Source organism: Myxocyprinus asiaticus, chromosome 4 (assembly GCF_019703515.2).
Source record: "Myxocyprinus asiaticus isolate MX2 ecotype Aquarium Trade chromosome 4, UBuf_Myxa_2, whole genome shotgun sequence".
Taxonomy (NCBI): Eukaryota; Metazoa; Chordata; class Actinopteri; order Cypriniformes; family Catostomidae; genus Myxocyprinus; species Myxocyprinus asiaticus.
In genome coordinates this window covers 22,958,713-22,985,935 of record NC_059347.1, presented here as the reverse complement: position 1 = coordinate 22,985,935, position 27,223 = coordinate 22,958,713, and the positions used below count along the sequence as shown (strand labels likewise).

The following is a 27,223-nucleotide window of genomic DNA, read 5'->3' as shown; positions in this document are numbered from 1 at the left end:
AGAGGACAGGGAAAGGCCAACGCGGAGCGACAGTGAGAGAGAGAGAGAGAGAGAAAACATACTAGCTGGTTCCCAGACACGCCGTCGCCTCGTCCTCGATCAGTCCTCCACCCTCTGGTGGACAACAGGCGCTCCTCCCCGGGCGGACCGGTAGGGAACTCCTCCACCCCTGGCAGCGGCCCCACCGCTACAGGCGGCCAGCAGTGAGCCCCTCCTCCCCTTGTGGATGGTGGCCGTTCCTCCGTATCCAGGCGGCCGGTAGCAACTCCTCCGTCCCCCGGTGGATGGCCGTGGCTGCTTCTTTGGGGTGGATGGTAGTGGCGAGGACTCTACGACGGTGCATCCCTCCTCCTTCCCGGACTTCGGCACCAATGTAACAGGGTTCAGTGGAAAGGAAGAGGCGGGAACCGGATGAAGCACCAAAGTAATGTTTTACTCCTTGTCACATGGGCATACAATAGCAAAACACAAACACCCAAGCGTATCTTAGCAGAAATAGTTGGGTTTAATAAATCCTGAAACACAATTGCAAAAAATATAATTGTAAGCAGGTTTCCCAAATAATCCTACTGGCCTGTCTGCCATTTTTCGCTCAAACCAGGCAATCCCATCCCAAACTCACACAATCGGTTGAGCCAGAAATTGTCATGTCAGGCTACTCAAACAGTGTTTTGAAAGCCTCACACACATTGAAGTTGTTGTGTCTGCATATTGGTCTGGGATGGAAGAAAATATTTTAACATCGAATAACATGACAATCAACAACTTCAAGGAAATCTAAGATCAAAGTTTGAGAAAACTGACTCTGACCTGCATGCGTTGAGTCTAAGTTTCTCCTCTGTGTCTCTGATCAAGTTCTGGATGTCCACCTCACCAGGGGTCCCTTCGACCTGCAGCTCCACAAATGCATGGTCGTGTAGGAAGTCACCTTGCCAGTCCATATCTTCTCCTACAAAACAATGAAATACTGGTGAAACTTTGACAAAGAACCTACACTTCTATATCAAATGATCACATGGGAACTCGGCATGATGCTACCGAATGCTCCTGTACCCTGACCTCGACCCCATTCTGCCAAGTTTGTGGCAAGTGCTATCTCCAATCAGACATTTTTGCATCAAATCAAATGTGTTTACCTATTCCAATAACGCTTTTGATTGCACATTGCGTAAGCAGCTGAATCACTATTTTTACACTACCAGTCAAAAGTCTGGAAAAACCTACACATTCTTTATTGTAAACTTATCAAAACTGTGACACAACACATATGAAAGCATGGGAGTGATGTAGTAAGCAAAAATGTTAAACAAATCAAAACTATCTAATATTTTAGCTTCTTTAAAGAAGCCAATAAATTGCTAAATTATTGCTCTAAACAAAACAGTCTGGCCATTCTCTCAACCAACTATGGGTATCCACCTGGGATGCATTTACAGTATTGATGGGGTTTAAATGTATACTTAGCACTTGTTGGCTGTTTTTCCATCAATATCTGTTCCAACATTTCAGTATAAAATTTCAGTATTGCATAGAAATTCATATGCTAGCACATATGCTAGCACAATACATATTTGTCTACAAAACTATTTTCAAGCATTTAAGCACAAGACTTTAGTTTTTATTTTTATTTAATTACTATTAGGGGCCAAGTGGCTGTAGACTTAATTGTATCCATTAGTATTATTATTCTTCCTCCCCAATGGGAGTCTATGGCAGCCCATAGAACCATACATAGGAAAATTATGAACTTTGGTACACTGATATAAGTGGGCATCAATTGCCACCAGACAAAATTAGGAGTCACTTGGACAAACTATATAGTGCCACCACCATCTTTGGGTGCTATTGGTCTTGTAAGCCAAATAGGCTATTTAGTGGGGCTTGGCCCCGTAATGGCTGCTTGCAGCTATATTTATTATTATTATTATGATTTTGATATAATGAGATACATAAATGTTGTAAATGTTTGGCTGGTATCATCATTACATTTGTATCATAAGATAAACACTAAAGAATAAACCAGATACTTTGCTCCTGCTAAAATGGACCTGTTTTAAATAAGGGTGAAAAGAAGAGCAATGTTTTGCAGCACATAGAATGAATTGTACAGAAGGTCCACACAGGTCCATTTCACACCTATTGTGGGCATGATAACCTACTTTGTGGATAGCTTTAGCAACTGAAATTGTGGCTCTGTTGCCTAGCCACATCTGCTTGTGTACTGCATTTGTGTGAAATGGATCGAATGTATGTCTGAAAAGAGAAGCCTTTATGTTTGATGAAATGTGTCCTCGAACACACATGATGGCCCCTTACACAAAATGATTTGATTTCACCTCCAACAAGATACTTATCAGTGGCTGTGCATCAAACCGCAGCTGGAACAAGGCGTTAGTTATCATCTGCCATAAATATTTCTAGTCTCAATCCATTGCTTTCATCTCTCTGCCTCCCTCTCTGTGTCAAGGTGGAGTGCCATTCAATTTACAGTACAACTTGGTGGTAATGCATGCATATCGGAAACACCGGCCTTGCGGTACTAGACATCGTCGCAATATAGAATGACACATCTTTTTGCCCTCACTTTAAATAAACAATCCATCTGGACACAGATTGCTATACAGCCCTCAATGTTCAAGTCTTGCAGGCACAAATCCTGCACGAGAGAGAGAGAGAGAAAGAGAGAGAGAGAGACTGTATCAACGTCGTCATCACAAGTCAAGTGGAGTGTAATGGAGGGTGTCAGTGTCAATTTGGCTTTGCGGCGCCCCTCTCCCCTTCATCTGGGCTGATTTTAATAATCCCTGTCAAACACCAAGCAGCTCGCACTTCTTCTCCGACACGACAGCCCTTTCTCCTCATAGACAGAAATCTCAACATAAATTTAGCCTGCACAAAGGGAAACGCTGTCTAGCTGGACAAATATTATTTCCCTCACTTGACAGACTTTGCAGTTAAGCTCGTGTTTTATTATTTCTAAACTCCATTCAAGCCTCCACTACTGTCTGAGGGGAAAGAGTGAAAAGAGAAAGTGACTTGTGCAGGTTTTTTAAAGACAGGATTAGGAAGTGAACAGTGTAATTACACTGGGACTGACTGCGTCAATGTGTGTCTGCATGTGTGAAAGTGTGCATGTGTGTAGCCAATGTTACAAAGGGATGCGCATCGCCTGTGCCTCATCCACATGAGATTTGTGGGAAAAGTGTCAGGTTCATGCTGTCACCACATAGGGCCCAATTAGGCAGATGCACCCTCTATTTCCTTTGTCTTGTTATCTATTTTGAACTCAGATGTTGTGGAGTCCCAGAGTAGTTCTGAGAGCTGCCACACAAGGAACAGAGCTGGTGCTGTGTATGTATGTGTGCATGTTTGTTTGTGTGTGTGTGTGTGTGCGTGTATGTGCACGCGTCTGAGAGCTGGGGCAGATGTATTCTCTCGACACTTAAAGACACACCAGCATTTCTCCACATGTCTACCCTTACAAACAGCTCCCCACTCAGACTGGAGGTAGTGGTGTGAAATATTTAGCAGCCAGTGCCTCAAATGCTTTTTTAAAAAAGCTTGTTTTTGTCATGTTCTTGGTCTAAAAACTCTTAAATATACCATTCAGGCAATAATAAGAGTTGCATTGTTGTGTGTAATATTCATACAATACCGGTGAACAGAAAAAATAAAAATAAAAAAGTTCCAGTGAAATAAATTAAGCCCATGCAATAGTATTTTTTTATTTTTTGTTGATCTTTTTATTGAGTATGTGCAGTTATTGGTGTATATGCATGTACTTTTTTTATTTTTTTATTCCAGGTTTTAAAGTCTAGACTTCTTTTTCTGAAACGTGATTGGTATGACTTTACTTATAATTCACATACAAAAGAGTAAGCATCTCCTCCTTATCTCCTACTCTGTGCCATTGCGTGCCATAAACTCTGCGTGTATGAACCTGCAACAACCAAGAATAAGAAAATGAAAGTGAAACCAGAACATTTTGTGTTCAGTCAAAAGCCTTGTTTAAACTTTTCTGATTGCAGCTGGCCTCATTTGTGTTTTTAGTTTGCAGTTTAATTGTAGGTATCCTATTTTAGGCAGACAATTTGGCCATAAAAATAATGAAGGGTCTTCCATTGAACTCACATTAGCCATATCTCAGGTTTTACATTTTAAATGTATTGTATTTTTGTGTGTATTCATTATTTCATAGCAGCAGCAAATTCAGTCATTTATCAGGAATAATCAGGAAATAGTGCTGTAAAACCCTGGTGGGACTGCAAAACAGTCGTCATTTAAGGGCACTATTTTGCTACTGTTGTGTTTGACAACCCTGAAAAGACAGACTGCTGCTCTTCTGCTCAGTGACGGTCTCAATGACACAACCTTAAATTTGGAGGGCGGGTTTTTGAAAGAAGGGGTGTGCAGTCTGAATCCAAGTGCAATTGTTCCTGGCGACCTTGCAGCGTTGGTCTGGTTTCAGACTCACAAATGATTATATTGAGCAGCAATGCTTTTCCATTATCAACTTGCCTAATTACAAAGGTGCACATGATTGAGAACAACACAGATTGCTATATTTGTGGTTTTTTTTTTTTTTATTAATTTGATGTCATTTTGCACACCAGAGTGAACGATACTTGCGCCTCTTTGTGTCACATGCTGTAATTCAGCAGTTGTACATGCCCAGTAGAAGGTTATTATATCTGATGCTCACAAACAATGTTTTTTGAAGACACAGCTGGTTGCACTCTCACTTACACACTTATATAAAAAGGCACCTCGCCTCTTCTGTGTCCCACAAAGTTGGTGCACGTGTGTTTGTTTTTGAGCAACTGATGGTGTCATCATGCTTAAATAAGCAAAAATGCATGTGCAAATTATTTTACTGGCTGAACAAGTGCAGACCCGAGTACAGGTTGCTTTCTCACTCAAGCAAACCATGCTTGGTTGTTCCATTGCAACCGAGCTCAGACCACCTCCCACAGGTAGTCTCGGGTTCGGTACCACGGTCCGCAAAACAACTTTCACATTACCAATTGTTCATGCGAACCATTTAAAACTAAACTGCCAGTTTGAAAGCCCTCTACTTCAACAGCTTAGTCTTGTGGAAGTTCCAGAACGGCTAAAATTGCTTATAAGCACCTTTAAAAAGTCTGAAATGGCCACAGTCCACTGTAAAGCTCATGAATTCATATCTCCCATTCAGTAAATGTCAAATCTAGATGTGGGTTCTTGACAGTAGGACAGTAGTTGGTATTTGCAAATTTCTATCTATTATTTTGTTTTATGCATCAGCTTGTTACATTCCTGTAATCTGACTGGACATGCAACATTCCAAGAGTGCTGATATTAAGCCTAACAGCACTAGCACTTTTTTGTATCACTCTGCCTGTCTGTGTTTGTTGCATTCCAGTTTGGCTGTCAGTCTGTGCATTGCTCTGCAACAAGCAATTTATAATCCTGCGTTGGCTTGGTTTGGCAATTTTTGGAAACAAAATAGCCATATTGTGTCTAAAATGCAGTGGCAGGCCATGCATTTTAAGTCTAGGCCTTCAGTGTCAGTTTCACAATGAATAAGACACCCTATGCCTTTGGGCATCATACATTATGTCACAGCTAACTAGTAATACCAATTTATATTTTAAAATATAAACAAAAAGTCCACGCACGAAAGCCGGAACTTGAAATGACACTTAATGCTCAAGCAAGCCTAATTTTAACTGCAGCATGACTGATGTGAAATGAACGTCTCCCGAACAGACATTCAAAAATCATCATTTTTCATATGAATCTACCAAGGAGGTCTATAATACCTGGAAAAATTAATCTAATAATATTTGCGATTTAAATGTTGCTTGCAATAAATTTCATTTCGTCAGGGTACACGGTTATGCTGCATTCCATTCAAGCTGGATGTGGGATATACCTACTTGATCTCTCCGACCATAAATGCATTCCATTCCCCGATATTCGGAACTGCAACACTCCCATTAGCTTAGCAGGGGTTTGACTCTCATTAGAGATGTCTCCTAGCAACCCAACTGATAAACAATTCTGCAGCGTTAGCATTTATGCTTCAGGTGTACGATTATCTAAAGAGATTATAATGTTTTATACACCTGTTTCTGCAGGCGTTTGTTAAACAAGCTTTAATATCACATAATGTGGACATTAACTCATTTATTGATATTACTTAATAAAGTGAATGTTTATCACTTTGTATATCTCCCTGAGTGTTGACATGTTTGTGTGACATCATGCCCCTGCATCTCAGTGAAGTTGGAGTTGAGAATTTCTGCACGAGCCTACAAGTTGTAATTCTGACTTCAAGATGCATTCCATTGCACTTTTCCTAGTAGGAAGTTGTAAAATCCGACTTTCCGAGTTGAATGGAATGCAGCACTACTTCTCAAAACTTGATCCGACACTGAATGCTCAAGCAGCCTAATTTACACTTAGAAAACTCCTGATGTTGCTATAACAATGCAAAAAGCACTTACCAATTTACTTGAAGTGAAAATCAGTCCTCCTTTCTTGTTTAATTAATCAATCGCACGATCATGCAGAACATCTTAGGTTTGTAAATCCATAAGGATCTCTTTCTCAATGGCAATACCAGCACTGATGACAGCCGACTCTTCAGCAAGATCTCGTGCTCTTCGCTTTCAAATTACGCACATCACTTAAAGCGTGATTGCATCACTCAAGGCCAGCTAGAAGGCCATAAGAAGGACATATGCTAAAGATCTCACCCACCAAGAACAAATAAATCAAACTGATTGGCTGATGAATCTGACAGTCTTACTTAGTTTCTCATTCATTTTCACTGTTGAGGGATTCTGAAGAAATTCTGAAGGCTTGACGGGGTGGAGCTCAGACTCACGTGCTGCTTCAGACATGCGATTTGTGAAACAGTTGTCACACTTTGCTTGTAAGCATCAAGGAATAAATTCTGACTGGATACATTTTTCGTTTTTCTCTATTTGTTTGTAGATTAATTAAGAGTGGAAAGCGATTAAAAATACATGGGCAAAAAGGTGACTGAGAATGAAAGGATGAAAAATATTTATTTATTTGGCCTGTTAGGCCAGCAGAGAAGGCTTTGCTAGCCCTGAGAATTCGCCACTGCTAAAATGCAAATCATTATTGACCTCTTGTTTAAAGAACTGTTGTAGAAAAGCAATATCACATTCACATCTCAATCATGCTGTTGTACTAAATATCAGCTGTTGATATTTAATGTAAATTCTATTAATTAAAATGAATGATCATGATTACAATATCAAGGGAAACAATCGACAATTGCGATTTTTGTCATCATGCAGCCCTAATTAAAAGTTATTATTAATTCAGTTTAGAACTACACATATTCTGCACCTGGGAAAAAGGCCCCACTTGAAATAGTTTAAAAATCACCACTGATTGTTGTTTATGTGTATTGCATTGACCACACAGTTCTTTATTTTATTAATAGGCTATTGTTTTGCCTTTGACCTTCCAAAGAGCACTAGAGCGCACCTGTAGTGGCTATACTGTTTTTTTTTTTTTTTTTTTTTAAGCATTAAACAAAACACATGTTCACATAAAGTATTACACCACACAATGAGAGAGAAAAAAGAAAAGAAAAATCTAACAGTACCTTTTCACGCTGTCATCAGGGTCTCTTCATCACATGACATCCAAGAGCAACGCAGGATTTTCAGGAATGAAATCAAAGCGAGTTTGTCACTGCATTTCTCTCCCAATGTTTACCTTTTATCGTTTCAGTGAAATGATTATCTAAATGATCTGATAAGTGTTTACTTAAGCAATCAAATCTAAAAGCATGAGTGTGATAGAGGCGAGTAAATTATTAGCAAGTGGACATTGAGTGTTTTCTTCCAATTACAGCAGGCAACACTAATAGAGGGAAACTGGGAGTTTTAATGGGAAAGTGTGAACGAGTGTTTCTGTCAAATATATCAATAGACAATACCAGATTGTATTGTATGAGATTAAATGGCTTTCAGGTAGATAAGTAGCATGCTGTTAAGATCGCTTACGGGCACGACACATAACTGTTCAGCCAGTTCTGCTCAGTCTGAAAGCGAAAGTTGTCTAATGGCACAGACCGACGCATCCATTTATTTTATAAACATGAGTAACGATGTGTTGCTGTGTTTTTCAAGCGCAAAGCGTCTCTGACAACCAACCGGAAGCACATCCATTACAACTTCCGCACTGCGGAACAGTTCAATGTGCGGAGAAAATGGGGGTGCGCATTGTTTTTAATTTGATTATATTCCTCTATGTTGTCGTTTATTGTTCTTCATTTATGCATGTATTATTTTAAACACTATTTGTGTTCTTTTTTTTAACTATTTTTCTTAAAATAGCGAAAGGGAGTTTATTTAAACGAGCATGTCTGAAGTGTTCACCCCTAACTTCGTCAGGCATCAAACTGTTCACTTGTTTTGAAGTAGTGTAAAACTGACAGAAACAACAACAACGGCGAAAAGAACCGACTCAAGAAATCTTACAGTTAGCCACATTAAAACCATATTGTGTGTGTGTGTGTGTGTTAGCAAAAGTACTGGAGGGGTCGCTCGATAAAATGCCATTTCATGTAGATGAATGGTCAGTGATGGTCTTCGCGTGATATTTGGCGCGCCGATTTAATAGTGAAAGTAGCGTGTCTGTAATTCATAATATATCAGTGATTTCACTGATTTCTGTTTCAGGTAAGGTATATGAAATCCACGCATTTTACAGTTAGAGCAACTATTTGAGTTTGCAAAGTGGCCATCTGATTCCAATCTCTTGAGTAAATGAAATTATAATTACTTTCTGTTTCCAAATTTTAATCCATCATTCAGTGCATCAGTTTGACTCTTGTAATCCTCCCTGAGTCTTCCTTTATGCATTGTTTATATTGCTTATACCATCTCAATAATTATAATGGTATTCTCAATGTTTTTATTTGCTCAGTTATTCATGGTGGGTATCATTAATGATATCATCTCCTTTTTTCCACTATAGGATGATGGACAATAAATATATCTTTCAAATGTCTGGCATCAAGAATCCCACCCAGAAAAGAGAATTACTCCAAGGCATCAGATGGTTAGGGGGGATGTATATTGGGGGTTCTGTAAGTATCTGTACTAATGAGACCTATTTTACAGTTCAAACCCAGTTTCTTGCCCTTAACAGTTACCACTATATACTTAATGCTGAGCAAATTCATTTTAAAGTCACTACGAATGAAGGCTGTTTCACATACAGTACTAATATTTGTACACTAAAGCCACACTTAATGGAATGCCATGGCATTAGAAAACACATTATCAAACCAGTTGGGACTTATTTGAAAGAAAGATAGCACAAGCAAAAAGACATATTTCACAAAAAAGAAGTTTGTTAGCTTTTAAATAAATTATAAAACAATACAGATAAAGTTTAAAGTTAAGGAAAAAAAAGTGTCTGGACATTTTCTGGTTTTAAACTTAGCAAAAATAAGCAATAGTTAATGTGACGAACTACACCTGTGCTAGGACACCTGTGTGAAATTGCCTTAAGGGAAACTGACTTCATACAGCCACAAAAAAAAAAAAAAAAGCCTTGGGGCCTGTCAGTTGCTTAAAGGTGCAATATGTAAAATTGTTCATGTAATATTCGCCTTTTCTTGACAATGTGTGAACGGCTTGTAACGCAACTTAAAAAATGAGTCCTTCCCGGACTTCCTAGGTTGCCTATTAAAGCCTGTAGACTGATTTTCATGCGAAGGGAGCAGGTCGCTTTTGCCATGAAAATCCAAAGGATGTGACGTTTATGCGTGCTCCCGAGAGCCTTGCCCCAGTGCTTCTCTTCTGCTATTCAACAGCGACAACAAACTGCAACACTAGGTAACGTTATCTTAGAAATGGAATCCAGCAAACGTCCGGCTCCCAGCACAACACCAACTCCTACACAAACTCTGAATAAGCCAAAAAAAAAAACAAAAAACATTTATCAACTGAATCCAGTCTGGCTAAGCGAGAACACGATCGTGGTCGAGCGAAAACTAGAGTGAACATTGGCAGGGCATTTGATTCCTGGAGGGACCTTCGTTCAGTTTTGGGGATCAAAACCGACCCTGAATTTGCATTCTTCTTATTGGACAGGTAAGCTTACATAACTGCATGTGAAATATAGTGCCATAAGGATTGATCTGTGTAATTTTAGCTAAACTACAATAACACATGAAATGAATGCTAGACAATGTTCATGATAAATCAAAAAGCTCCATTCATTAGTGTAACGTAACTTGGTTATACAGAAAATATATATATATTCTATTATTGTAAAACAATAGCGCATCGATATATCAAAATGACAGTTGTGATGGAATCACATCAATACTGAATTGTGTCAACATATTTATAATGTACAGTCTATTTTATAAATAGCTATTGTCATCATCCACCAAATTTAGCTAACAGCTACTGATAAAGCTGGCTAGCTAGCTAATGCTGACATAGGCTGTCGTATAAATGCAGTCAATGTATCATGCAAAGAAAAGTGATTACTTCAAACTACAGTCTCGCATAATCAGACCTATATCCACACTTTGTTTTAGCCCTGTTCCAGCACTGGAGAGTCAAATATAATATGCAGTCTCAAAGTTTGTAGTAAAACAATCATAACTGTAATTTTAATTATGTTACCTCATCTGTCAGCATGATGTTGGTGAATCACGTTCAGTCTCTTTGTATATTACGTCATTGTTTTGGTCGATGCTCGCTCGTGTCCCTATTGAGTGTGTGCGCGAGCACGAGCAACAGGTAGCTGGCTGCTGTTCACTTAACGGCCACAGGTGTCATTAATAACAAGAGTTTCTGAATCTTACATACTGCACCTTTAAGTGTCCAAATACTTTTTGGGGCCGCTGTATCATGTCACTGCAGCTGTAAGTATGCTGGCTTTACATTTATTGAAGGTTTTGTCAGATTTGACCTTTCTGACTTCCCAGTACACTGCTAGATAAAACAGCCTTTGTAAAAATCACACAAACCCACCATTCCTTCCATGACATTAAACATGCTTTACAGTTCTTGCTGAAAATGATAAAGTGTTGGTGATTAGCCCTGAAAATATACTCTAATTGCTTCCCAAAGTTATAGTGTATTTCGGACTGTGTAATTTTGTCCTTGCCCTCAATACCATCTTAATATAGAACCAGACTGCTCTCGCTACTAATTGAACCCCTCATGAGAATAAAATCAACCTCAAAGTTGTTGACCTTTTCCTAAGTTATCTCATGGATAAGGTGAAGACCAGATTAGTAAGGTGACTTTTAATGCCAAATAAGAGAGATCTTCTTTTTCCATTTAAAGTTCACAATATTGCATTCAGGGTATGAAAAGAACTGTTTTGCCAGCAAGCCACTGTATATAATATACACATATTTGTTGTCATTTGCTATGTACTGTATGGTAATGTATACAGACACAAATATTTCGAATTGAGCTATGTCAAAATAAAGTGAACCTGCAGAGTTGCATTGACAATGCATGTAAAACACGAACTGCTCTGTGAAAATAAATAAATCTAAACTCAGAGCACTTCCTGAGATTGTCTGAGATCATTTGTAGAGTTCTCATAGACAACACTTTTCTTGCAAACTGTTTTCAGACGACTAAACAGAGAAGAAAGAGTGAGAACTCTATTCGTGTGTGTTCAGCGAGAAGTGCTCATCTGCTGCAACACGCCTCTGAACACACAGCGAATCAGACATGCGCATCAACAGCTTTTCTTTCGTCTATTCTTCAAAAAATAATCAACTGACCCTTCGCTAAGCTCCACCCCCCTTGGTTACGGTTGCTCACTCTGACAAGCTCTGCTGAACTCCCCATTGGAATGAATGAGAGATTGCCGTGGATGGCACAGTTTTTGGCAAAATATTCTCATAAACGGAATGGATAATATTTTAACATAGGATGGTATGAAGGGTGACATTGTAATTCATATTTATCTGAAGTTTTTTGTGAAAGAAATTGTTAAAAACTGTGAAGACTGTGAATCAGAATCAAGGCAAAACATTTTTACAGTCACTTGAAAAGAGAAAATTTAATAGCGATTACACATCTAACATTAGCGTAAGTGAACAGAGCTGTTTATATAGTCTCATAACACACTCATTTTGATGCTGTGAACTGTTAAATTACTATCTGTGGAGGCGGGGTGTGATTGAGAACTGATCTGTGGAAAATGAAGTCCGGGAAGGCTGAGTGGTTAAGGATTTACATTTGTGCTAACACCTGTTTGTATTCCCAGTGAGCTGTGACATGGAGATAAAAGGGGAGGAGACAGCAGCTTGGAAAAAGAGAGAGCTAAGCTACCAGCGTGTCTGTGAACCAAAGAGCGTTCTGCTGAAAAGCAAACCTTGAGTGTATAAAAAATACTGAAAAGTATCAAAATAAAGACTGTATTTGGAACAAGACACGTAATCTCCTGCTTCCTCATTCCGAAAACAGAAAGGGATTTGTTACAGTGGCGCTGAAACCTAAATGGAAAAGATCGCCGTTATGCAGTCCTCGTTGCTAGCCGAGATCGTCCAAAACCTTGCTGGCATCCACCAGATGCAACATCAGGCCCTACTGGAGCTGTGGGCGGAACAAGAACTACGGTTCCAGGACATGATGCAAGCTCAGGTGGAGGACAGACAGGTGTTCTGGAGCTTACTGCAATGGGGGGTACTCCAGCAGTGACCCCGACCACGGCTGCTGTACCTCAAATCACGCTGGCAAAAATGGGACCACAAGACGACCCCGAAGCCTTTATAGAACTGTTCGAACATGCCGCGGAGGGGTCGGTGTGGTCCCAAGCCCAGTGGGTGGTCTGTCTGTTGCCGCTGTTGTCGGGGGAGGCTTAGCTTGCGGCACAGCAGCTACCTGTCGCGAGCCTGCTGTAGTACTCAGACCTGAAACGAGCCATCCCGCTAACGGGTTACAGTACCATCAGTGTTTCCAGGCGCTGACTTTCGGGGAGTCCGGAAGCCCATTTGCCTTCATCCAACAGCTCCGTGACGCCTGTCGGAGGTGGTTGCTGGCTGAGGATCACGACACTGATGGAGTTGTCAACCTGGTGGTACAGGAGCAGTTCACTGACCATCTGATAAAGGGAACGGCGGAGTGGGTCCAGTGCCACCTTACGGCGTCGCTGGAGAAGGTTGTCCAGCTGGCAGAGGACCACTTGGCGGCGCATTTGGAACATGGCGATTCTTTTTCTCTCTCCTCTCTCTCCCTTTCTCTATTCCCCTTCCCCATCCCATATTGTTCCTGTCCCTACCCCTCGGCGACATGGGGTCAATTTCCCTATGCCGGCTCCCCAGACCTGGGGGGGTTTCTATTGCCCCAAACCCCTTTGTTTCTGTTACCCCTCCCCGCCAGGTTGGTAAATCCGGGGCCACAGGTGTGGAGGTAAGGTCTGAGCCGGAGGATAAATGCCCAGTGATGGATGTGGGTCCAGGTTTCCAACGCATCACAAGCCGCCCCTGATCGAGTAGGGACGTACCGCATACTAGTGAGTATCCAAGGGGGTACATACCAAGCCTTGGTGGATTCAGGTTTTAATCAGACTTCAATTCACCAAAGCTTGGTTCAAGGTGAGGCTTTGGGTACAGCACGCCGGAGAAAGGTGAGGTGTGTGCATGAAGATATACACAAATACCCTTTAGTGCCTGTTACGGTTCAATTCCAGGGACAAAAACATAGAATTGAGGCGGTGGTTAGTCCCCGCCTCACCCATCCACTGATTTTGGGTACGAATTGGACATTATTAAGGGGAATGTGTGCAGATGGGTCCTGCAATACGGTAATTCGGTGTGGGATTTGTGCAGCGCTGGCTGGGGAGGCGTTGCACGAGCCGTCGACGTCAGCTTCACGTCAGGGAAACATGGAGGAAAGTGAGGGCTCCACCTCTCCAGTCATCCAGGACCCCATGGGGAATTTCCCTCTGGAGCAGACAAGAGACGAGACTCTCAGACATGCCTTTGACCAAGTGACCAATTCATGGTCAAAAGCTTCAGCCCGATGTTGCGCTTTCCTATCCATAATTTACAATTATTAAAGATAGGTTGTATCAAGTGATGCAGGAGGCTCAAATAAAAGCAGATACAACCCAGTTGTTAATTCCGAAAGCTGCCGGGAAATGGTTTTCCAGGTGGCTCATTATAACTTGATGGCAGGACATTTAGGGCATGATAAGACACTGAACCGTCTCATGGCCTGTTTGTATTGGCCGGGCATTCGCAGAGATGTACGTAGGTGGTGTGCTGCATGTCATGAATGTCAGTTGGTGAATCCACCGGCCACCCCAAAAGCGCCATTGTGCCCTTTTCCGTTGATCGAGGTCCCCTTCGAAGGAATTGGCATGGACCTCATCGGGCCATTGGAACCGATGGCATGGGGGCATCGCTTTGTATTAGTCTTGGTGGATTATGCAATGCGATACCCTTTAGCAGTGCCCCTGTGCCTCCGCAACACTGAAAAATTATCTCCTGAGTTGGGATTCTGAAAGAAATCCTAACTGATCAGTGCACCTCGTTTATGTCACGTACACTACGTGAACTGTGTGAACTTTTGGGGATTAAGTCGATCCACACCAGTGTTTACCATCCTCAGACGGATGGCCTGGTCAAACGATTTAATCGGACCCTTAAAAACATGGTTCGGATGTTCATTCATGAAATTGGGATAAGAGGCTAGAACACCTGTTATTTGCAGTACTAGAGGTCCCACAAGCTTCCACTGGATTTTCCCCCTTTGAATTACTTTACGGCTGCAAGCCTCGGGGTATCCTAGATGATCTGAGGGATAATTGGGAGGAGGGAACTTCAGAGAGTAAGAACAAAATTCAATACGTTCTGGACCTGAGCAAAACTCCACACATTGGGGCAACTAACACAAGAGTTTGCTCCAGGCCCAGGAACGGCAGTCCCGGCTGTATAACGGGCACACAGTTACGGGAGTTTTCACAGGGAGATAAGGTTCTTGTGTTATTACCCACATTGAGCTTTAAATTGTTAGCCAAGTGGCAAGGCCTTTAGAGGTTACACGGCGAGTTGGGGAAGTCGACTGTGAGGTAATACGGATAGATAGAGGCAGAGTATGGCGCATTTACCATCTGAATCTCCTAAAACCGTGGAGAGAGGTGGTACCCGTGGCTTTGGCGACGGTCGTCCCAGAGAGGGCGGAGTTAGGTCCGGAGGTGGAAAAAACGCCCATCAAACCCCCCCCCCAGTTCCCTGTGGAGACCACCACTCACCATCCCAAGTCAATGGGATGCCAGATGGTCAATGCCAGGTTGCAAAAGGAGTTTTCTGACATGTTTTCGCCTCTACCCGGCACTTGTCCATGACCCTGGGTTTCCACTTGGGTCATGGACAAGTGCGTCCCCAAATTGACAAGACAACAGCTATTGCGGTTTGTCCGAGACCCAAGACCAATAAGGAGGTGAGACAGTTCCTGGGGCTGGCTGGCTATTATCGTAGGTTTGTACCTAAATATACGGATGTCACCAGCCCGCTGACTGATCTCACTAAAAAGGAAGCACCAGATCCGGTCCAGTGGACGGAACCGTGCCATCAGGCATTTACACAAGTGAAAGCTGCACTCTGTGGCGGACACTCTTGCATTCCCCTGACTTCTCTCTTCCTTTTTATTACAGATGGATGTGTCGGACAGGGGGTTGGGGGCTGTATTATCCCAGGTAGTGGAGGGGGAGCAGCGCCCCGATATATAGCACTATAGAGAAAGAGTGCCTGGCCATCAAATGGGTGGTCCTCACCCCCCAGTACTACCTGCTTGGGAGGGCCTTCACCCTCTGTTTAGATCACGCCCTGCTCCAATGGATCCACCGCATGAAAGATACCAACACGTGGATCACTCATTGGTATCTGGCCCTTCAAATTCGAGGTGATCCACAGGCCGGGAGCGCAGATGACTGTGGCCGATTGTGGACTGTGGCCCCGGGGGGGGGGTTGTTGTCAGTGGCAGTCCGGACAGTTCCCCGGCCTGAGTCGGGCGGTGGGGGTATGTGGAGGTGGGGGGTGATCGAGTGCTGATCTGTGGTGAGTGAGGTCTGGGAAGGTTGAGTGGTTAAAGATTTTCACATGTGCTAACACCTGTTTGTATTCCTAGTGAGCTGTGACATGGAGATAAAAGGGGAGGAGACGGCGCCTTGGAAAGAGAGAGAGAACTGAGCTTCCAGTGTGTGTGTGTGTGTGTGTGTGTGTGTGTGTGTGTGTGTGAACCAAAGAGCGTTCTGCTGAAAAACAAACCTTGAGTGAATAAAAAAAAAAACAAATACTGAAAAGTATCAAAATAAAGACTGTATTTGGAACGAGACACGTCATCTCCCGCTTCCTCATTCCGAGAACAGAAAGGGATTTGTTACACTATCGTTTTTACTATGACTTGAATCAATACAATATGAATTAACTTTCAGTTATTAGCTTTAATTTACCTTGGAGCAAATGTAGGTGTCGTTGCAGATGTTATATGTTCATTTGAGAATGTGAGCTGACACAGTTTAATCCATAACTTAATCTTCTCCATATTCATTTAAAGATTATAAAAGAAAGAAAAACACTGTGTGTATCCTCTCTGGGTAACTCGTGTCACTATTTCAAATGACCCGGCAACAACGTGTTTTAAATTTTTGGGATTATTTTGATAAAATCCCGCTTAAAAGTACTCAAACACACATTAATTCCATAGGCTCTCATTGGAAAATATCAAATGCATGTCAGAGTAATGGCAGCAGGGCAATAGTTTCTAAGACAGGATTGTCAGAAGCGCTTTTAAGGCAGAACTTAGTGAAGGGTCAGTTGTGTTTCTTCAAGTGCGATTTTTTTTTTTTTTGTGTGTGTGTGTGTCTAACGGCATTTCTTGGCATATCACTCTGAGACATCTTACAGGTTGCCCGCCACAGTGGCGGGTAGATGAGCAAAAGTACCCACCACTACACATGAAATACCCACATTTGGTGGGTTGGCGGGTGTTTCAAACCCTAATTGCTTTGCTTCTGTGTTTCTGTGTCCCAGGTTTATAAGGTGGCAACAACTCACCTTATTGTCCAAAGAGCTATAGCCAGTGAAAAGTTTCTCGCAGCCTGTGCTGGAGGTTTGTAATTATTATGTGGGGTATAATAAGATTATCATGTGCTTCAATAGTGTATTCAATAAGAAATTTAAAGATAAGTTCAAGGAATGTTCCAGGTTCAATACAAGATAAGCAATTTTTGCTTTATTTTACAAGCAGGGAACAGTCAAACATATTTTCTGTGGTAACAGATAGCATGTCACAAACTTTTATTTAACCCCCAAACATTCCTTTAATAAAACAAGTCAACAATATGTTTGAAGATATTTTATTTAGCCATGTATTTTTCCTTTTATATAAATATTGACTTTGTCCGGTTGCTTGTTGTTACAGGGAAGTGGATAGTCACTCCAGAGTTTGTTCTGGACAGTGTGAAACGGATGGCATGGCTGCCAGAGGCTTCATACGAGTTCAACTTGATAGCTCAGGCCCCTGGAATACCCAACCCACTCACAACATGGAGGGAGAAGGTAACTAACGGCACACTGTCTGGAGCCTTTCAGGTGAGGATGGCTGTATTCTTAGCTCACCAGGAAACAGCTAAAAGTGTTGAAGCAAGTTTCTCAAAGACATGTCCCATCTCCACCTGTAGGACTGGGTTGTGCTCCTTGACATAGATGACCCAGTGAGGAGGGGCATGTTTGTCAGGTGAGGACATGTGCACAGTGACATCACTTTGTTTGGACAACATAGATGCTTCAGTGTCAGGGTCCTGTCACTTTGTTCTGTCATGTTTATTGTAGTTAATCCTGACACATATTCACTGTTTTTGTGTGAGCGCACAGTTTTGGTTGTTAATTCCTTGCTCTTCTGTCCAGACTGTGTTTTTATGTTTGGAGCATGGTGTCTGGATCCTGACTCTTCAGTCATGTTCGGTTTTATTCTGAGTCTGGATCCGGATACTCATGCTCCATGTCTGGTCTTTGTGAGTGCATGGCTTTAGGTTCGGCTCTTTTGCCATGCGCTCCTCTGTCTTTTGTGTTTTTTTTGAGCACATGGTCAGTGATGGTTTCATTTGCCATGTGCTCTACTGTCTTGTCATTGTGTTTGGTGTGAGCACATGGATTCTGTCAGGTTTGTTTGCCATGTGCTCTCCTGTCTCTCGTCTAGACCCCGCCCCCTTGTTTCCTTATTATAAGTTAATTTGCTTCACCTGCCTTCCCTAGTTACCCTCCTCATTTCCTTCCCTATCTAATCTCCCTGTTCTCTCTATCCTGTGCCAGTTCGTTGTGTGTGAATTTTTTTTTTTTTTTTTTCACCCTGTTATGTGTCTGTCGGTTCCAGCCGGTCTGTGTCCGGTCCTGTTCCTTCAGCCATCCTGTTGGTTCATTTGTCTGCCCTGGACTGTGAAGTTTCCCCTATGGGGTTGTTTTGTTTGTTTTTATGTAAATAAAGCCATTTTTACTTTAACTCTGTGCTTGAGTCCTCACCTCTCTCTCCAATTCCTAACATTCAGGCCTTTAAGAAATGTCACTAAGTTGTTGCTGATGTTTTGCTGAAAAATTAAGGCTTGTGGTGGAATTTACTGATGGGACTTTTGCACAATTAATTTTGTTGGCAGGATATTAAAAGCAGGTAAAGCTGTTGTCTTCACGGACTGTCTGACGTCACATGCTGTAACTCATGTGTTAACCAAAAATAACTCCAAAGATGAAGCCAAGAAGCCTGGAGTCTCTTACTATAGTATCAGCTATATAGCTAAACATCTTTTTGGGGTAATGGAACTTTTTATGTTGTGTGCCAGTTGTTTTTATTTATTGATAATTCATCACTTAAATTCTGTCAATGCTCACTCACCTTTATGTTGCAACCCAGTATGACATTCTTTCTTCCATGAACTACAAAAGGAGAAATGTTGAAGAAGGTTCATGCTGCTCTTTTCCAAATAGCAAAAGCATATAATGGCCAGCACCATAAAAGTTTTCCATAAGACTTGTGCACATGCATTTTCAAAGATGTGTTGTGCCAGGTTTGATGTCAGTGACACGAAAAGAAAATTTGGAATATGTAGCGCAAAAGTTGTATGCACTACTTTTATGGTGTTTTTCGGAACTTGACATCTCCTGGTCACTATGCTTTTGTTGAATAGAAAAGGAGCATCACAAACATTATGCAAAACATTTAAGTTTGTGTTCCACCGAAGAAAGAAAATCATACAGATTTGGAATGGCGAGGGAGAGTAAATGATTCTTAAGTTACTTGCCCAACTCTTTGAAAAGTTTGACTTATTAGAATATTATGCAGTTTAAAGCACATCAAAAATATTTGCAAGTCTTATATTAAGAAATACAGAATACATTTGATTTGCTTAGCTTCTTTTTAAAAAATTTTTTTTTTTTACTTCAAATGTTTGTAATATGGATTTTTTTCTTTTCTTTCTTTGTTCTGTTGCAGAATGTTTGCTCAGAGTTAAATTGGTCCTGTAATTTCGAAGAGTCCCTGGATGAAGATAATTCTGTAACAGTCACCCAGCCTTCCACAGTCACTGACGAGTCTATGGTTGTTACTGATGACTTTTCACATAAAGAATTGGAGGGGAAGTTTAAAGAATACATCATTATAATGGAGGTATAATATATTTGTATCCTTTCTGTTGTGGTACTTTATATGTGATTTTGAAACATAATTATGCCTTTTATAGATAGATTTTGAGCACAAATTAGAAATTTTTCAGTTATCATTGAAATTTCTTTAAAGTATGACTCTGCTTGACATTTCCTTTCAGCAACGAAAGAAGATGCTTTTGACAGTTCCACAGTTTTACAATTACTACACACCCAGCCTGCCAGTTCAGGTATTCAGATCTGTTTCAGACTTATGAATAAGCCTAGCTGTCGTAGTTAAGTACATATGTTAAAGTGCAAAAATTAGGATTTTACTTATCAAGAGGATGGGGTCATTTAATTTCCAACATGTCACCTACTGCAGGGGTAATAAACGAAGGGTTTAGCACAGCCAGGTCACTTGATTTAGGCAAATCTGTTTGATCGGTACACTTGTGATTGGCATACCCATTAAAGAAATGGGCCCTTCACTGATTTCCCAAGTAAAAATGTCTAAAGGTTCTGTCTGAAGGAGGTTTTTTTATTTTTATTTTTTGAAACCCTCATTTGACACTGACCCTCAGAACACATTATCATCAGTCATATTATTTTGGTCATTCTATTAAATGGGTGCTATTTGTGTCCCTTATAATCATGTGTGAACAATAATGAATTGCTAAATTCACGTTGCATCATCATTTATTTTTTTCTAGTAAGACCTTTGATGTTAGGGCAAAAATCCTATTCTTGATAATAATTTTTTTATTGTTTTCCTGTAAAAATATCAAAAAATCCTTAAAACAAGAACAATTTGATTTATCTTGTTTTAGAAACAACACTGCATAAGATATTTAGGTTTTTCAGAGAATGTATTTTTAACATGTGTATTTTGTCTTACTGTACTGAGTTTATATAGTCAAAACAAGTGAAAAAATCTACCAGTGCTGAAGAAGTAATCCAAAGTATTTAGAATACGTTACTGACCTTGAGTATTCTAATGGAATACATTACAAATTACATTTTACAGCATGTATTCTGTAATCTGTAATGGAATACATTTCAAAAGTAACCCTCCCAACCCTGTGTGTATGTGTGTATAATATATAATAATGTGTGTGTATATATATATATATATATATATATATATATATATATATATATATATATATATATACACACAGTTTTGCTCAAAAGTTTGCAAACCCTGGCAGAAATTGTGAAATTTTGATCATGTCTTTTATTTAAGGATAGTGATCATATGAAGCTATTTATCATCACATAGTTGTTTGGCTCCTTTTTAAATCATAATGATACCAGAAATCACCCAAATGGCCCTGATCAAAAGTTTACATACCATTGAATGTTTGGCCTTGTTACAGACACACAAGGTGACACACACAGGTTTAAATGGCAATTAAAGGTTAATTTCCCACACCTGTGGCTTTTTAAATTGCAGTTAGTGTCTGTGTATAAATAGTCAATGAGTTTGTTAGTTCTCACGTGGATGCACTGAGCAGGCTAGATACTGAGCCATGGGGAGCAGAAAAGAACTGTCAGAAGACCTGCGTTACAAGGTAATGGAACTTTATAAAGATGGAAAAGGATATAAAAAGATATCCAAAGCCTTGAAAATGCCAGTCAGTACTGTTCAATCACTTATTAAGAAGTGGAAAATTCAGGGATGTCTTGATACCAAACCAAGGTCAGGTAGACCAAGAAAGATTTCAGCCACAACTGCCAGAAGAATTGTTCAGGATACAAAGAAAAACCCACAGGTAACCTCGGGAGAAATACAGGCTGCTCTGGAAAAAGACAGTGTGGTTGTTTCAAGGAGCACAATACGACGATACTTGAACAAAAATGAGCTGCATGGTCGAGTTGACAGAAAGAAGCCTTTACTGCGCCAATGCCACAGAAAAGCCCGGTTACAATATGCCCGACAACACCTTGACACAAATGGTACATATATTACCAATTCTCCAAGGGTATGCAAACTTTTGAGCACAACTGTATGTACCATTTTTATAGAAAACATGAGTGAGCAGGCAAAACACATTTCTTTTATTTCTTATGGGATTCATATTCAACTGTAGGTTATAACAGATTGGCACAATAATAAAACAAAACATGGCAAAAAAAAAAAAAGAAATGAAATGACCCCTGTTCAGAAGTCTGCATACCCTTAGTTCTTAATACTGTGTATTGTCACGTTTAGCATCAATGACAGCGTGCAGTCTTTTGTAATAGTTGTCTATGAGGCCCCAAATTCTTGCAGGTGGAATAGCTGCCCATTTGTCTTGGCAAAATGCCTCCAAGTCATGCAAAGTCTTTGGTCGTCTTGCATGAAACGCAGGTTTGAGATCTCCCCAGAGTGGCTCGATGATATTAAGGTCAGGAGACTGTGATGGCCACTCCAGAACCATTTTTTTCTGCTGAAACCACTGGAGGGTTAACTTGACCTTGTGCTTAGGGTCATTGTCATGCTGGAAAGTCCAAGAGCGTCCCATGCGCAGCTTTCGTGCAGAAGAATGCAAATTGTCAGTATTTTCTGATAACATGCTGCATTCATCTTGCCATCAATTTTCACAAGATTCCCTGTGCCTTTAGAGCTCACACACCCCCAAAACATTAGTGAGCCACCACCATGCTTCACAGTGGGGATGGTATTCTTTTCACTATAGGCCTTGTTGACCCCTCTCCAAACATAGCGCTTATGGTTGTGAACTTAAAGCTCTATTTTGGTCTCGTCACTCCAAATTACAGTGTGCCAGAAGCTGTGAGGTGTGTCAAGGTGTTGTCAGGCATTTTGTAACCGGGCTTTTTTGTGGCATTGGCACAGTAAAGGCTTCTTTCTGGCAGCTCGACCATGCAGCTCATTTTTGTTCAAGTATTTTTTGCATGATCAGTCATATTTTCAAAATCAATGCCAAAATTTCACAATGTCTACCAGGGTATGCAAACTTTTGAGCGCAACTGTGTGTGTGTGTGTGTGTGTGTGTGTGTGTGTGTGTGTGTGTGTGTGTATATATATATATATATATATATATATATATATATATATATATATATATTATTCAACCAAAAACAAACATTTCTTTTCATGTTGTTTTTATTTTTTTATTTTATGAAGATTGCTCAAGTCATAAAATATTTCATAAATAATAAAAAAAATTATTGACATTGACTTAATGACATCATGCTTGAATTGTGTACTTTAAAAATCACCAGATCAAACTGGAAATGGTGCCTTTTTATTAGAATGATGTATTTTGCTGTATGTCTTTCTCTGTTTCTCTTTTACCCAGATTCCATTGGTAGATTTCAGTAATGTGCAGAGCTTGGTGGAGTGTGCCTTCTACCCTCAAGCTCTGGAGGAGATCCTGGGGTCACTGCAGCCCGGGGTGCTCCCCCCAGCCCCACTTCTTTACCAGCTAATGCATCATGCCCTGTGTGTATGTACAATAATAGCATGCTTGAATCCCACAGGCCCTTATTTACTTCAGTTCCATTCAGCCAATAGTATATTGTGCAAACACTAAGTAGTTTCTCTATCAGTAAGGATGTTTTAACAAGTGAGTTTTCTGTTACATCAAAACATGATTATCCTGTACCAACTAAAGGCCTATTCACACAGAGCACACATTTTTGCCACAACAAGATGTTAAAGAAAAACAATGCATTCTTCAGGGTTCCCACTGCCAACAACAAAAAAAGGAAATGTCATGGAATTTTTAAATTGTAATTTAAATTCTTAAAGAAATAGTTCACCCAAAAACGAGAATTCTCTTATGATTTACTCACTCTCATGCCATCACAGATGTTTATCACTTTTATCACATTTTTCCATACAAGTAGGTCCATAAGTGAATGGTAACCGGAAATTTGTAGCTCCAAAAAGTACATATAGGCAGCATAAAAGTAATCCATACTTCAGTGGTTAAATCCATGTTTTCAGAAGCGATAAGATAGGTGTGGTTGAGAAACTGATCAATATTTAAATCCTTTTTTTACTATAAATTCTCCTCCCTGCCCAGTAGGTGTCGATATGCACAAAGAATGTCAATCGCCAAAAAACAAAAGAAGAAGAATATGGAAGTGAAAGTGGAGATTTGTAGTAAAAAAGGACTTAAATATTGATCTGTTTCTCACCCATACCTATCATATCACTTCTGAAGACATGGATTTAACCACTGGATTCATATGGATTACTTTTATGCTGCTTTTTTATGCTTTTTGGAGCTTCAGTGTTCTGGCCACCATTCACTTGCATTATGAGGACCAACACAGCTGAGATATTCTTCCAAAAATCTTTGTTTTCTGAAGAATAAATAAAATCATACACATTTGGGATGGCATGAGGGTAAATTATGAGATCATTTTCATTTTTGGGGGAACTATTAAAGTCATTGAAGTTTTTAAAATGTTTAGATGTTTTTCTAGTTATGCTCTGCTCTGAAATGTTTAATTGGCTAGAAGTTCCTCCTCATGAATGCAGTCTCAAAGTTATTTTTTTCTTTTCTTTTTTTTTCTTTAATCCTGTGACACTTTAAAATAAGGTTGTGTTTGTTACCATTAGTAAATGTAGTAGGTATCATGAACTAGCAATGAACAATATTTTTAACAGCATTTATTAATCATGTTCAATCTTCATTTATAAAAACATAATTGTTTATTGTTAGTTCATAAGGTATTTAATTCATGTTAATGAATACATCCACATTGTAAAGTGTTACCAAAAATCCTTATCAAGAAATAATGTTCAACTTGAAAAGTCATGGAAATTCATTGGTCAAAATGTGTGGGGCCATTATTCTTATGGACCCCTTTAGTGGCTTTATGTGTCCAGACAATGTACAGGCATTCCAGACAGATGTTAAGCTGTTGCCATTGTCGAACCTTGAGTTCAAAGAACATATTTACAACAGCAGTACTATTGCTCTTACCCTGTGCTGAGTTGGCCAGATTGCCCATTCTTCCCTGTTGCTCTCTTATTTCTTCAGGGCAATACGAAGCCACTCTACCTTAGCATGTTCATCACAGTTCTCCACAGCATTTTGCGCAACAATCCTACCTGGGGTTCCCCTGTTAGCGTTAAATACTTCCTTCAAGTCCTCCAGTGTCCTGAGTGTAAGGGTGGTCTCTGGTCACTTCTTCAGACGTCAGTTGGGTATGAGCTCAAATGTCCCCATACTCCTCACCTCTCTCTGTTAAAAGATGAATTAGCTCTCCAGTAAGAAAAACTCATGAGCAAGCAAAGTTTATTTCAGTAATGCAATTTTGTCTGATTTACTCAAGAGTATGTCTGGGAAGCGAAACCACCTGTCACTCCTTGCCGAACCCACTGTCCACCGAGTTGTTTGGTCTCCATTGTAACCTGCAGGAGTTCTTCCTGAGACTCTTTCAGTTGGAGCTTCACGCTGCTAGCTCAGGGTGAGCATCTGAGCTCTTTTCATCTCTAACTAAAAAAAACAACTGTTTGATATCCTATATAAAGACAATGCAGTTTTTTCCCTTTGCTCTTGTCTACCGCTCCATGAATAAAACACTAAAACAAGCAAAACAACTCGACAAGAATAAAGAAATGAAACACAATCTGTAGCAAGTGATGAGAGAATTTTCATTTTTGGGTGAACTATTCCTTTTAAGAATTATTAGTTAGAGCATTGAGTTGCCTTTAATGAATTACAATTGTAAAGAAACAGTGGTAACTCTGTGCAGGAGGTCACCCGGAAGCAGCCGGGCATCTGTGTTGTACAGTGCATTCTGGAACATGTGGGAGAAGTCAACCCTGACCTCCAGGGCACTACAACAGCTCAGCAAGCTCCTGATCAGGACTGTACTGTGGGCTTTTAACTCCACTCAGGTGGGAGTCCAGTACTCATGCCACTAGCATGTATGATTCTGGTATCTTTCAGTGTGTGATTATAATTGATTTTTTTTGCCCATGATAATCTTAATTAATTATGATATTTTTATGTGCTACATTATATCCTTAGATTTTATAACTTCTCAAGGCTCTTAGAGTAACCTTCTCTCAGTAACCTTGAGATATCACCATGCATTTTCACCTTGCAGGTATGGGATATAAGTTTTTATGTACAGGCTGTGTTTGCATGTAGGAGTGGAGGCTGGGAATGCTGGTCAATCTGCAGGAGACTCTGTATGTAGTGGTGGAGTACTGGGCTCAGGAACACAGTCCACTCAACAGCAGTCTGGTGGAGAAAGGCTTTAAAGACCTGGCAGAACACATCGCCATACTGTGCCAAGGTAATCCACAGTGCATTGGGAAACCAGTGTAGAACCATGTACATGCACATAAATACAAGATATAATAGTTGCAGTTTTGTCTTATTGTGCATATATACTATAAAACCCTGTCTATTTTATTGCAATGGCTTAACAAATATTATTATAAGGTGCTAGTGCATAATTTCTGTGCCAGTCATACTTTATTTTGATGTGTTAATAGACACCTACATTGATACCTAATAACAGCGCAATGTTTTAAAAAGCATATGATCCACCACAATGTCTTTTTAGTTGAAATTTTCATTAAAGATTTGAGTAGCTTAATGGCTATAAGTAGCTTGATATCTCATCCCACAGACCTTCACTGTGACGTGCTGAAGGAAGTGATTCCTGCACTCCTTTCCCCGAGACTCCGGATGTTCACTGCAGACGCCATCTACAGAAACATCTGCTGCAGCAGGGGCCTGATCATCCACTCACAACCCCTCTCCCTGCTCAAGATAGTGAGTTTGAACTCATTTGATTGTTTTTGTTATAATTACATAAATTAATAGTTAACCCCGCCCCCCCCCCAAAAATGTCTTTCCAAACCCGTATGCTGTTATTTATTTCCGGGTAACACAAAAGTAGAATTTTTTTGGAAGAATATTTATGTAGCTCTTTCCAAACAATCACAGTTCAGAATGACCCTGTCTGTCAAACTCCAAAAAGTAGAATCCTCCCCTTTACCAAAGCTCTGCAACCCTATAACGCCTTGTGTATCAAATATGATACACAATGTTTGACGGCTCCTGCTTCACCCTCTGTTTAAGCTGACGTGCCAAACAACCTATAGTATATAAGTTTCCTATGTTTATGGCACCATCTTGTGAATATTTGTGGGGAAAAAAGTGGTTTCAGTGTTTATATCGATCTATTTTAAATGGTGGCGGACTTGCACGAAAAGTGACTCTTATGTTGGGATAAATGACAGCTTATTTTAATAAAGTAAAAGTGACAGTAATGATTATATTTTTACTGATATTTTAAAATGAGTATTTGCTGAATATAAGCAACTTGTGCTTGGTTAAATTTTTTTTATTATTTTATTCCATTACATTCATGCCCACCACAAAAAAAATATTTAAAAAAAAATCACAGAGCTTTGAAAATTCGGACATATACATTTTATAAGATACACCGATCAGCCACAACATTAAAACCACCTGCCTAATATTGTGTAGGTACCCCTCGGGCTGCCAAAACAGCACCAACTTGCATCTCAGAATAGCATTCTGTGATGCTGTTCTTCACAATTATACAGAGCGGTTATCTGAGTTA

General features: G+C 40.2%; 3 protein-coding genes across 6 annotated transcripts in view; 1 reads left to right on the top strand and 2 right to left on the bottom strand.

The window, feature by feature from the left end:
• LOC127432183 (uncharacterized protein KIAA0825-like) overlaps positions 1-8,153 on the bottom strand; it is a 216,203-nt gene extending 208,050 nt beyond the window's left edge. The window contains exons 1-2 of the mRNA XM_051683056.1: positions 7,628-8,153; positions 811-949 (exon numbers count right to left, since the gene is read on the bottom strand). Coding sequence (XP_051539016.1) covers positions 811-941 — 131 coding nt within the window. The 5' untranslated portion in view covers positions 942-949; positions 7,628-8,153. The remainder of the gene's footprint in view (positions 1-810; positions 950-7,627) is intronic.
• Positions 1-27,223, bottom strand: part of LOC127432191 (multiple C2 and transmembrane domain-containing protein 1-like) — a 491,532-nt gene that overhangs the window by 189,308 nt on the left and 275,001 nt on the right. The gene's annotated exons all lie outside the window — the stretch shown is intronic.
• Positions 8,457-27,223, top strand: part of LOC127432253 (SMC5-SMC6 complex localization factor protein 1-like) — a 70,776-nt gene continuing 52,009 nt past the window's right edge. Inside the window, exons 1-14 of one of the 3 annotated variants that reach the window (XM_051683175.1) lie at positions 8,457-8,708; positions 9,007-9,118; positions 17,054-17,132; positions 17,445-17,581; positions 17,704-17,759; positions 18,673-18,826; positions 19,506-19,679; positions 19,837-19,905; positions 22,960-23,106; positions 24,655-24,821; positions 24,950-25,084; positions 25,373-25,517; positions 25,774-25,921; positions 26,261-26,406. In XM_051683175.1, the coding sequence (XP_051539135.1) occupies positions 9,008-9,118; positions 17,054-17,132; positions 17,445-17,581; positions 17,704-17,759; positions 18,673-18,826; positions 19,506-19,679; positions 19,837-19,905; positions 22,960-23,106; positions 24,655-24,821; positions 24,950-25,084; positions 25,373-25,517; positions 25,774-25,921; positions 26,261-26,406 (1,668 nt within the window). In that variant the 5' untranslated portion in view covers positions 8,457-8,708; position 9,007. Of the gene's footprint in view, positions 8,709-9,006; positions 9,119-17,053; positions 17,133-17,444; positions 17,615-17,703; positions 17,760-18,672; positions 18,827-19,505; positions 19,680-19,836; positions 19,906-22,959; positions 23,107-24,654; positions 24,822-24,949; positions 25,085-25,372; positions 25,518-25,773; positions 25,922-26,260; positions 26,407-27,223 lie in introns of all 3 variants that reach the window. The other 2 variants (XM_051683168.1, XM_051683172.1) reach the window with 2 other exon arrangements.